Here is a 12,981-nt window from a genome sequence, read left to right on the forward strand (position 1 = left end):
GGCACTTGCCTGGTCTCAGGGTCTCACCTTGACCTCTGGCCCAGCCCTGTTCCACCTCTCCTAGGTCCGTACCCCCAACTTCCTTCCCCTATCCTTTCTCCGCTCCTGCTGAGTCCCATTCAAACTCAGCTACCAAACCAACCTCATCTTTAGCTGCCTGCCTTTGGTGGGGCCCTGATTTCAGAATCTTAATCCCTGACCCATGCAGCCAGTCTGCAACCCAGGTGGAATAAAGGAGCCAGGACTAGAATGACGTTTATGAGGCCTGAGTTCAAATCCCAACTCTATACCCAAGTCCCAGTGTAGTCCTGGGCAAGTCAGAGCCTGTCCCAAAGCTTCAGCAGTTAAATATTTGGTTGGAAGAAAGGGGAATTGTTTTGTCCTACAGAATTCTCAGGTTGTCTGGTGGAGAGAGGAGGGAGGAGAGAAATTATGCATGAAATTCCTCTCCTGAAGTGGTACTTTCACTTTAATGAGAAAACCCATTAAGACACTCTTGATTTTCCATTTGTTTAAGTGAAATGGGCATTTGCTATAGGAGACAGGAACAGACCACCACACACATACACAGCAGAGACACTAGGAAAACTCTGATTTTAATTGTGTTTTAAAAAGAAGTGTTATCATGACACTTTGGTTCTTTCTCAACTATCCCAGCCAGAAGCCAACGAAAGGCTCATTAAAAGCTCCAGGAAAGGCTGAGGGGGTGGGTGGGAGGAGATTCCCAGGGCCAACCTGGGCTTTTGAAGTGGCTTCAACTGGCCAGTCACTGCTGACATCTCCTTCTAAGAGTCTTGGTTTTATGGTTCCAGGTTTGATTTCGCCACCATCAAATTTTATGGCTTAAAAAAAAATTCTCAGTGCTGTAAAGGGAACTCATTCCCATATTCACCGGGGATAAGGGTGGGGGAAAGGAGAGAGAGGCGCCTGTGCCTTGAGGACAGCATGGACACAGCCAAGAAAGAGCCACCCCCACCCGTGGGGGTAGCCTTCTCTGTCTCAGCTTGATATGATGCTCATGGCAGTGGGGTGGATGGGATCCCTTACAAGGAGTAGTCCAAAGTGTCCTGAACTAGCCTGGCTATTGGATAGAAGTCCTGGATACAAATCTGCAATCTGTGGTCAAGTGAAGGCAAGATTTGAGGAAAGCCAACATTCTGGCCTTAGTTTTCCCCATCTGTGAAATGGAGCTGTTCATGAGGGATCCGTGGGGAAGACCCAAAGAACATTGTGAAAAATGCTCTGTGCCTGTGACATTCGAGTACAAGGGCTGTGTAGGAGGAAGGGGCATGTTCTCGCTCCTGAAGGTTGGTTTCTGAGGGCAAAGGGAAGACAGCAGGCAGACCCCACCAGTTGGCCCCTTTCCAGGCTGGTGGGCAGGCAACCCATGCTGCACTAAGTAATGACCGCAATTCCAATACCAGTTCTTCTCGCTAGTGAGAAATCAAAGCCCGGTATTAGAGGTCATTTCTGGCTGCGCACAGGACGCACCCAAATCCATCAAAGCCCTGGGCCTGAGGTTTCTTCTGGGGAAGGCAGGGGCCGGATATTTTGTTAAGCAGGCAAGGCAGGCCACCCCCAGCCTCCCCAGCCAGGTACACCTTGTAGCTCTGGAAACTCTAGGCCAAGTGGTCTCAGTCTTTCTTTTGCCTAGCCAGCACCCCACCCCCAGTAACCTTAGCATTCATTCCTGATCCCCTTGCCCTCCTGGTCCAAAAGCAGCTTCCCAGGACTCAACCCTGCCCATGTGCCATTTACAGACACTTCACCCTTCTATCATCTCCCCTCAAACACCCACAAACCAGAAACCAACACCCCAGCTCAGCACCACCCACATCTAACTGCACTCTTTAAAACAAGGTTGGTCATTCAGCAGTCTGCCCCCTCCTCCATCATTACCTTCCAACTTCAAAACACTGCTTTAAATACCAGAGTCTGCCCAAATCATAATTAACTTGGATCAAATGATTGTGTTGTAACTTTACAGCACAAAGCTGGCAAAAAAAAAAAAAAAAGGTGGGGGATGTGCTAAAACCAAGCTCTCACTCCTGGGCCGTGGGAATCATTAATTCCAGAGTGAGAGATCTTTGACTATAGGTTGGGGGCCGGGGCGTGGGAAGGGGCGGGGTGGGGGTTGGGGAGGGTGGCGGACATCAACATCGCAGCGGAAGGTGGTGGAGGGTTTGGGGGAAGGAGGGCTGCGTCATCTTGTCCACTTTCTGCACCAGTTTTCCAGACCCATTCTCAGCCACAACTCGGAGGACTCGGTGCAGGATGCGCCCCACCCCCACTCCTCCTCGGAAGCCGGGCTGCCGGCGACCGGCCCACCTGCTTGGGTTCCGGCAGCAGAGAGGCTGGTTGGCTCCCGTGCGTCTACTAACTCCCCAGGAAGACGCAGCCCAGTCAGGGATGTCTGGTTTAGCTACCGACCAGCGAAACATGTATACATCCACAGCGGGAGAGGCGGAATAGGGACTTCATTTTAGGAGCCCAGCAACTCCCTTAAGGCATCTTGCTGGGTCCAAAGTAGGAGCATGGAGAGCGCACCTTCTCGGCTCCCCAGACGGGGGGAATGTCAGTGACTCATTTAAAAGGAAACTCATTAGGATCACTACGTACTCCCCGCCTCCCCTCAACACACAAAACCAACGCTCATAAAGAAGTCCTTCCAGACCTGCGGGTCCCAAGATCTCGGGGCAAGCTGTACGTGGAAGACTCAGCCCAGCCCCACTTCGATAGCCAAAATCCTGCAAGCCAGCCTCCTCCGGCTAGCGGCCCGGACCCGTGCTTCCCGTGCTCCCCAGGTCTCTTGCTTTCTCCCTCTCGTCTGCGGATTCAGGTCCGTGCCCCGTGTAGGAGCCCGGGCGAGCCGGGACCTGGACTAGGAAGTTGCCGGCGAACCGCAAGCTAGCGCACACTTGGCTAGCGCAGCGACAGCATTTTTTCAGCACCGCCACCCGGCGCTCGCAGAGCCAAGGGTCCCCTGGAAGCGGGTTCTACAGAAGGCGCACACCCAGACTGGGACACTGTTCCAGGGAAAAGAAGCGATTTCTTCCAGGTGGGAACAGGAGTGCCTGCGGACCGCCTCGCCCTCCCCCCGCGAGACGGCTGCGCCACCGCCCACTTTGGAGGGGCAGGGAAATCTACCTTCTAACTTGGGCGCCCTTGCCGCTTTCCCTGCGCACACCAACCGGGTGATGGACCGCCTCAACTTCGGGTTAGAGTTAGGCATCAAGAGTCCCCTCGTCTCCGCCTGCATACCCGATCACTCCCTACCTGCTTGGCTCAGACTCGGATCCCAGCAGAGCAGCAGCGCCAGCAGCAGAGCGCCCCGCGCTCCGCTCCGGGCCCACATGCTCCCGCGGCCCGGCTCGGGCGCCTCTCCCCCGGGGCTCTCTCCCTGGCCCCAGTCTCGCCGCCGCCGTCTCCGCCGCCGCCGCCTCCTCCTCGCCGTCCTCCCCGGCGCCGGGCCACGCCAGCCCGTGCCCTCCGTGGGGGCAGCGGCAGCCACGCTTCGCAGAGGGCTGCCTGGCGCTCGGAGCTCGATGGGTGTCTGCGCCCGCTCTTCAGCCAGGCTCTGCGCGCCCCTCTCTGCGCTCCTCAGGCACCGGGGCTCGAGCGCTTCCCGGGCTCCGGCGTCCTGGCTCCGAAGTTAGGCGACCGAAGGAGAGAGCGCTCAGTCGCGCTCGCAGCGGCCGACGCCGCGCCGTCCAATTCCCCGTGCGCGCCTCCCTGCGCCCCGCCACTACCGGCGGCTCCGGCGCCCTCGCGGGCCTCCGCCGCCTGCCACAATGCTGAGCGCTGCCGCTCGCTTGCCCTACAGAGTCCGAGAGCGGAGAGGGACCGCGCGCGGCCGGGGCGGGGCCTGGGCGGGTGAGGGCGGAGCCGGCGGAGGGCCTTTCAAGGTGGGTCAAGGACGGCCAGCTAGGCGCGGCCTCGGCGGAGCTGGGGGCCCTTTGCGGGGGGTCCTCGCCAGACGCTGGGCCCGGAGCTTTGAAAAACCCGGCCGCTGGATCGTAGCTGGAAGCGGAGTCTGCCCAATTTTCACATCCAGAAACTAGGGAAATGAATTTTTGTGCTTTCCTTTGGCTTGGCTGTGTCAGCTTTCTCCTCTGATTACACTCAGGACTCGTTTTGACTTCCTGGTTTGTATTACGTTCTATGCTTTCTACATGTGGGGGTCTTTTCCCAAAAAGCTTCCTAAATGTGAGAAAGTCTCAAACACTTAAGTTCTGGTAAAGCAGAGGCTTACAGCTGTCTGGACTTAGGTATAGATTTAGATCATCTTGGCTGGCCCTACTTGTCGGTGTGACCTTAGGCAGAACTGTTTACCACACCACTCTGAACCCCCTGCAGCACTCAGGTCCTGGGATGTTAAAATTGCCCCCCCTCAAACCATGACAGTGGGGCAGAAGGGAGAGGGCAGCCATTTTTGGCTCAGTGTAAACTTGGGCTCCGTCTCTTACCTGCTCAATGACCTTGAACAAGTTACTTAACCATTCTGATTCCCTTCATCATCATCTGCAAAGTGGAAAAAAATGACGATAACAATTTCATAAGGGAGTGTAGAATTGAATTTAAAAATGTGTGGAAACTGCAGCACAAATGTTGGTAATCTCTCTTTCTAAGATCTCCCCTCTCTGCCACTCTAATTCTGGAGAAAATCCTGACCACCCAAGGGTGAGCCAAGGGGCATGTGGAGCCAGGTGGAGTCGGGGGGTGGGGGAGGGCGGTGCGTATCTTGAGATTAAAACCGAGTGACATCAAAGGGGTGGATCAGCTAACATTGGCAGAATCCTTCTGTGTGCCAGGCACGGGGTTAAGCACTTTATATGCATCACCTCAGTTAATCCTCACAACAACTCTCTGAAGTAAGTACCATTTGTATCCCCATTTTACAGATGAAGGAACTGAGGCACAGAGACGTAAAGTCATTTGCCCAGGATCACACAGCTTTGAGTGAGTGAAAGGAGCAGGAGAGATAGGATTGGAAAGAAACCCTCTGAGCTGGGGAGCCTCCACCCTCTCACCTCCTCAGGGGCTGGCAGGTGAGAAGGGACTTGCAGCCAGCAGGAATGCCTCTGTCCCCTAGGCCTGATCCAGTCATGACTCGAGATTTTTCTGGAACTGGGATCTGAAATCACTCCTCAAATACAGATGCAATGGCTGCTTCAGAAAGGGGCAAAGGAAGGCAGAAAGAGGTCCAGCCAGGCCCAGGAGCTGGCAGGGGGTAGGCTGGAATAGGGTCAAATGTCCCCAGGGGTGCTTCCTCCATTGGAGGAGAAAGGACTTGGGGGCCAGACCTGCAGGTTGGAAGGAGAGCTGCAAGACAGAGAAAAGCAACAAGGATCTGCCCCAGCCATTTCTCTAGAGGAGAGAGAAAGGCAGGACTGCCCAGTACCCCCTCCACACACTCTGCCCCCACAGGTTGCGGTCTGGAACATGTTGGGGAGGGTATGTGTAGTCATTCGGCCTCCTCAGCCCTCTCTGCTGGGCAGCCAGAATCAGGAGGTTGGATATGGGTGAGTGGGACTCCCTGGGAAGAACTTAGGCCAATTGAGAAAGGTTCGCATGGGTAAAGATAGGTGGGTTATTTTTATCTTGGCCCAGCACAGCCCAGAAAAGGGCAGTGGGTGAGGGAGTCAATAGCTCCTCACACCCAGCTAGCCCCACCCATCCACAGAACTGCAAGCACACATACACACATACACACCCCTAGACAGTTACAGTCACACCTACAAAGGTACACACGAGCAAACATGCAACAAAAATATAAAGATGTAAAATGACCCTCCCAGAAACATCACAGAGGCGGCACCCAGCTGCAGAGACACCCACATACTTAAGACACAGGATTTTTAAAAGCACACACATACACCTTGTCACAGACACAAACACACACACAGGCAGGCACACCCCAAACTGCCAATACACTCTTAGGTAGATGACGCTAAAGACAAATAAATATTTAGATACTTAACAACTACCAGGAAACTCATATAGGAACACACATGCCAAGGCCCAGCTTCTGACTGTCAACCCCTGGCCACTGGTGTACTGTCCAGGGCATTATGCTGCTTAACTCAGCAGGGACCTCAGTAGAGACTCAGCATGCAGGGATGGCAGGGCAGGCTCTTTCTCACTCTCTCTCTCAACCAGAAGGCCAGTGGGATATTGGAGATTTTTCAGAAAAGTTCCAGTCCTCAGGACTTTGCTGTTTAGGCAGTAATTGCACCAGGCAGGCCCTTCTAGTCCTAGTGTCAGGTTTCATGACTCTATTTAATCTCTGGCTGCAGGGTGAGGAGGACAGGCAAGCAAAAGGAGAATGGTCATTCCTCACTTCCCCCAACCTAAGAATGCTTTCAACTCTTGAAATACATGGGAGGTCCTGGACCGTGCTTTCCCTCCAGGACTCTGGCATCATCGGGGTAGGGGACCTACCACATTGGGATTCCTCCATAACTCCGCTGCACCCCTCCCTGCCTTTCCAGGGTCAGGGAGAATGCCCCTTCCCCAGCCACCTGCAGCTAAGCAACCCCCTGCAGATGTGGTTGCTTCCTGGCTCAGGTATCTCCAAGTGCTAGCTGGCCCTCAGATGGGGCCAGGGGAAAAGCTTCAGAGGGAGTCACATTGCCCTGAGCGTACACCTTTTCCCAGAATGGGTGAAGAATGTGCAAGGACTGGCTCTAAAAATGACACGTTGGAGTTACTGGATTAAGACTTACCAGGGTGTTTCCAAACCCACAGCAAAGAGGTCCTGCTGTGAGTTAGAGAAAGAGGGTGAGGCGGTGAGCTGCTTGGAGGCCAGGCCCCCCTTTCCTGCTCACTGTGCCATATCCAGCACCTAAGACTGCCCTGCACATAGTAAGCTTACATAAAGATTGGTTGAGTGGTTGCATCAGTTAGGCTGAGGAAAGAGGGGTTACTAGTCAAAGGGCCTACAGCCTTGCCAAGTAGGCCCTAGCAGGACCCTCCCACCTCCCCTCCATTTCCTGGGGGTGTCCCTGGAGGTAGTGGGGAGGACTGAGGCTGGAAGTGAGGCAGACTTTGTGCAATATAGCTGCTTTGAACTCAGTCTCAGGGCCGGTTCTAACCCTTAGTGGGTGCTGTCGTGCTTCCATGGGCTACCCTCATTTACCCCAATCAGAAGAGTGCGTCGGAAACAGAGTTCTGGAATTCGGAGTTGAACTGATAGAGGACCAGCTCTGCAACTGCTCTTACCTGCTGGGAGACCTTGGGCTGGCTGATAAGTCTTTCCAAGTATGTTTCCTCAGTTATAAAAGGGGCACAGTAACTAGCTCGTAGGATTAAAAAGGATATACAGAAAGCCCCTAATCTGGCGTAATACAAGCCACCTATTTTATAATAAGGAGCAGCAGCTGCAGGGGTTCCTTGCAGGTGTGGCTGGCGGCTTTGGTTGGAGCTTTTCCTTATGGCCGGTACTGATGTGCTCGAAGGTGCCACTAGGCGGCGCGCTGCATCTCACACCTCCTCCGCGGCCTCTTCAGCCAGCATCCTAAAGGCAGTGGGTCTGGAAGCGAGAAGTGTTCCCGGCTTCCACTTGCGGGCTGCCCGGGAGTGGGTCTCCACTCCGGGTTGTCAGGAGGAGGGGAGTCTCAGACAATTCGGTCTGCAGAATCTTGGGTGGGAAGGTTTGGGAATGAGTTCGTAATCCCTTCCGTGACCCAGTCCAGGATGGACCCCAAACGCCTGGACCTTGCTGACAACAACCTTATGAGATGGATACTTTTACTACTATTTACCGCGATGAGGGAACTGAGGCACAGAAAGGTAGCTTGCCCAAGGTCATATCCAGCTAGTAAACGGTGCCCTGGAGATTCAGATCTAGGCAGAATGGATCTCAAGCTTGCATTTTTTTTTAACTGAGATAAAATCCACATGACATGAAATTTATAATTTTAACTATTTTAAAGTGTACAATTCCGTGTTTTTTTAATGTCTTCACATTGTTGTGCGACCTCACCACTATCCAATTCAATAACATTTCATCAGCCCAAAAGAAGACCCCCTACAATTAAGCAGTCACTCCCCGTTCCTCTCGCCCCAAGGTCCTGGCAACCAGGAATCTACTTTCTGTCTCTATGGGTTGGCCTATTCTGGGAATTTCATATAAATGGAATCCCACACTATGTGGCCCCTCCTCCTCCACCCCATACACATCTTTTCTCTTCCCCCCAGGGGAGAGCTCTCTCCCTGGAATTCAAGCAGTGCTTAGTCACTCACAAGAGCTTTGAGGTCAGGCAGATCTGGGTTCAAATACTGACTCTGTCTTGAACAATTTAGTCTGCTGTCACCTTTTCAGAATTCTTTGCTGTTGTTAATTTTAAAAAACCACAAGTTTTAATTTTAGAAGAGTTTTAGATTTACAGAAAAATTACAAATGTAGTACAGAAAGTTCCCATATACCCCTTATACCCCCCGCCCCGTTTCCCCTATTATTAATATCTTCCATTACTATGGTGCATTTGCTACAATTAATGAAACAATATGGATATATTATTATGAACTAAAGGTCATTCAGATTTCCTTAGTTTTTAACCTAACGTCCTTTTTCTGTTCCAGGAGCCCATCAGGATCCCACATTACACATAGTTAGGACTCCAAGGGCTTCTCTTGGCTGTGGTTTTATTAGATTTTCTTTGTTTTTTGATGATCTTGACAATTCTGAGGATTATTCGTCAGATATTTTGTAGAATGTCCCTCATTTGGGGTTTGTCTGTCTTGAAGTTCTTAATAATTTTTGAACAAGAAGCCCTGTTCAAAATACTTTTGCACTGGGTCTTGCTTGTGCATTATGGGACACAGAAAAGACAGGTGGAGACGGGGCTAGAACAGACTGAAGAGTGGTCACCATGCCTTGGCCCTGCCTGCATTGGTGGAGGGGGCTTACTTAATGCTTTGAATGGGGGCCCTGGGGGCTAGACCCAGGGGTGAGAAGGAAATCATAAACATAAAAGAAGACTGTATTCCAGGCAGAGGGAACATTGTGAGGAAGGCCTGGGGTCAGGAATGTGGATGGTGTGATTGGGGGTAGTCTGGTCCAGGTTCTGATGTGAGTCAGAGGTGCCTGTGAACTTCCCAGCACACAGCTGTGAATGCAGCACTGACTAGCGCTTACACAAGTGGTCACCCTCTTAAAAAAGTAAAGAAGCCAGCTAACTATACTAAGCAATGGCAGCAAGCCAGACACCGTCCAAGGGCTCTGCACGAATTAGCTCGTCAGTCTCCACGATAACCTGTGAGGTGGGTGCTATGATTATTCCCATTGTAACGGAAAAACTGTGACTGAGGTTTCCCGCTTAGCCAGAGACAGAGGCCAGATTCAAAACTACGCAGCCTGGTTTTAGAGCCTGCAGGTCCCACAGATCTCCTGGGTGGGAAGGTTTGGGAATGAGTTCATTTAATTTTACTATTATTATTTTTAAAAATTTTTATTGAAGTGTAGTTGATTTACAATGTTTCAGGTGTACAGCAAAGTGACTCAGTTATACATATACATATATATGTAATTTTTCTTTTCAGATTCTTTTCCATTATATATTATTACTAGAAATTGAATATAGTTCCCAGTGCTATATGATAGGTTCTTGATGTTTATCTATTTTATATATAGTAATGTGTGTCTGTTAATCCCCAACCCCTAATTTATCCCTGCCTGCCCTTTTTTAAATCTTAACAATGGGATTTCCTCTTGTTCATTTTCAATTTTTTGGAGGTAGGAGTTAATCATGGACCCACTAATATGTAAACTTCAGTCTCCGAGAGGGGATGGACATGCCTAAGGCCAACTGGTACATACTGACTCTGAACTTTAAACCCATATTCTTATGTATGACCAGTCCACAATACCAGGCTCTGGACGAGAGGGGATGGACATGCCTAAGGCCAACTGGTACGTACTGACTCTGAACTTTAAACCCATATTCTTATGTATGACCAGTCCACAATACCAGGCTCTTCCAGATCCTCTCTGGAATTGAAAAGGGGGAATTATCTATGTAGAGGTAAGAGGAAGAGGAGATGGTACAGTCTAACAGCAAGACTATAAAACAGCAAGACAGACGTTTTAAACTTTCTCATACTCTGTTGTTAAAAACATCCCAATTTAAATGTATTCAGGGAAACATCAAGTTACTTTGTCTAATAAAAACATCAAGGCACTTCACATTTGTCTTAAAACTGTAATAATACAGTGCTTGGCATATAAAAATGCCTTTTGCCATTTCAAATATTGTATTTTACACTTAAAGCACATCTCAAACAATAAATGCTAGAGAGGGTGTGGAGAAAAGGGAACTCTCTTATTGGTAGGAATGTGGTTTGGTGCAGCCGTTATGGAAATTCCTTAAAAAACTAAAAATAGACTTAACAAATGATCCAACAATCCCACTCCTGGGCATATATCTGGAGGAAACTCTAATTTGAAAAGATACATGTACCTGATGTTCACAGCAGCATTAGTTACAATAGTCAAGACATGGAAGCAACCTAAATGTCCATTGACAGATGACTGGATAAGGAAGTTATGATGTGGAGACGAGGCCAAGATGGCGGAGTAGTAGGATGCTTGTGGCTCACCCTCTTCCACAGATAAACCAAGACTCACATCCACGGACCCACTACTCAGCCAACCAGAGCACCTGCGGAACTAAATTTTAAAAGACATCTAAATCATTAAGAGCAAAGATGGACAAGTTTCTGGAAACATACAGTCCGCCAAGAATGAATCAAGAAGAAACTGACCACTTGAACAAACCGATCACTAGAAATGAAATCGAAATAGCAATAAAAAACCTCCCTACAAATAAAAGTCCAGGACCGGACGGCTTCACTGGGGAACTCTACCAAACATACAAAGAAGAACTCATACCAGTCCTTCTCAAACTCTTCCAGCAGATTGAAAAGGAGTGAATACTCTCAAACTCATTCTATGAAGCCACCATCACCCTGATACCAAAACCAGGCAAAGACACTACCAAAAAAGAGAATTATAGGCCAATATCACTGATGAACATAGATGCCAAAATCCTCACCAAAATATTAGCAAATAGAATCCAACAATACATAAAAAAGATTATACATCAAGACCAAGTGGGGTTCATCCCAGGGACACAAGGGTGGTTCAACATATGCAAATCAATCAATGTAATACATCACATCAACAAGAGAAAGGACAAAAATCACATGATCATCTCAATTGATGCAGAAAAAGCATTTGATAAAATTCAACACCCATTTATGATAAAAACTCTCACCAAAGTGGTATAGAGGGAACATATCTCAACATCATGAAAGCTATAGATGACAAACCTACAGCCAGCATAGTATTCAATGGTGAAAAATTCGAAAGCTTCCCACCAAAATCTGGGACAAGACAAGGCTGCCCCTATCACTACTCATATTCAACATAGTCTTGGAAGTCCTAGCCACAGCAATCAGGCAAGAGAGAGAAATAAAAGGGATCCAAATTGGGAAAGAAGAGGTAAAAGTGTCACTATATGCCGATGACATGTTACTATACATAGAAGACCCTAAAAGGTCCACCCAAAAACTACTAGAGCTGATTGAAGAATTCAGCAAGGTAGCAGATTACAAGATTAACATTCAAAAATCAGTTGCATTTCTTTACACTAACGATGAATCAAAGAAAAAGAAAATAAAAAAACAATCCCCTTTAAAATAGCGCCCAAAGTAATAAAATACCTAGGAATAAAGTTAACCAAGGAGGTGAAAGAATTATACACAGAAAACTATAAGCCATTGATGAAGGAAATTAAAGAAGACTTTAAAAAATGGGAAGATATCCCATGCTCTTGGATTGGAAGAATCAATATTGTTAAAATGGTCACACTGCCCAAGGCAATCTACAGATTTAATGCAATCTCTACCAAATTACCCAGGACATATTTCACAGAACTAGAACAAGTCATAATAAAATTTATATGGAACCATCAAAGACCTAGAATTGCCAAAGCATTACTGAAGAAAAAGAAAGAGGCTGGAGGAATAACTCTCCCAGACTTCAGACAATACTATAGAGCTACAGTCATCAAGACAGCATGGTATTGGTACAAAAACAGACATATAGACCAATGGAACAGAATAGAGGGCCCAGAAATGAACCCACAAACTTTTGGTCAACTAATCTTGGACAAAGGAGGCAGGAATATACAATGGAATAAAGACAGTCTCTTCAGCAAATGGTGTTGGGAAAACTGGACAGCAGCATGTAAAGCAATGAAGCTAGAACCCTCCTTTACACCATACACAAAAATAAACTCAAAATGGATCAAAGGCTTAACACAAGACAAGATACAATAAACCTCCTAGAAGAAAATATAGGCAAAACATTATCTGACATACATCTCAAAAATGTTCTCCTAGAGCAGTCTACTCAAGCAATAGAAATAAAAGAAAAAATAAACAAATGGGACCTAATGAAACTTACAAACTTCTGCACAGCAAAGGAAACCATAAGTAAAACAAAAAGACAACCTACGGAATGGGAAAAAGTTTTTGCAGATGAAACCGACAAAGGCTTGATCTCCAGAATATATAAGCAGCTTATACGACTTAATAAGAAACAAACAAACAACCCAATCCAAAAATGGGCAGAAGACCTAAACAAGCAATTCTCCAAGGAAGACATACAAATGATCAATAGGCACATGAAAAAATGCTCAATATCACTAATTATCAGAGAAATGCAAATCAAAACTACAGTGAGGTATCACCTTACACTAGTCAGAATGGCCATCATTCAAAAATTCACAAATGACAAATGCTGGAGAGGCTGTGGAGAAAGGGGAACCCTCCTACACTGCTGGTGGGAATGCAGTTTGGTGCAGCCACTATGGAAAACAGTGTGGAGATTCCTCAAAAGATTAGGAATAGACTTACCATATGACCCAGGAATCCCACTCCTGGGCTTGTAACCAGAAGGAACCCTACTTCAGGATG

General features: G+C 48.3%; 1 protein-coding gene across 2 annotated transcripts in view; it reads right to left on the reverse strand.

Moving 5' to 3' along the window:
- UNC5B (unc-5 netrin receptor B) overlaps positions 1–4,653 on the reverse strand; it is an 84,482-nt gene extending 79,829 nt beyond the window's left edge. The window contains exon 1 of one of the 2 annotated variants that reach the window (XM_072971349.1): positions 3,277–4,653. In XM_072971349.1, coding sequence (XP_072827450.1) covers positions 3,277–3,355 — 79 coding nt within the window. In that variant the 5' untranslated portion in view covers positions 3,356–4,653. The remainder of the gene's footprint in view (positions 1–3,276) is intronic. The other variant, XM_015246621.3, reaches the window with a different exon arrangement.
- Between the last annotated feature and the right edge of the window lie 8,328 nt (positions 4,654–12,981).

The sequence above is a fragment of the Vicugna pacos genome, chromosome 11 (genome assembly GCF_048564905.1).
Source record: "Vicugna pacos chromosome 11, VicPac4, whole genome shotgun sequence".
Classification (NCBI taxonomy): domain Eukaryota; kingdom Metazoa; phylum Chordata; class Mammalia; order Artiodactyla; family Camelidae; genus Vicugna; species Vicugna pacos.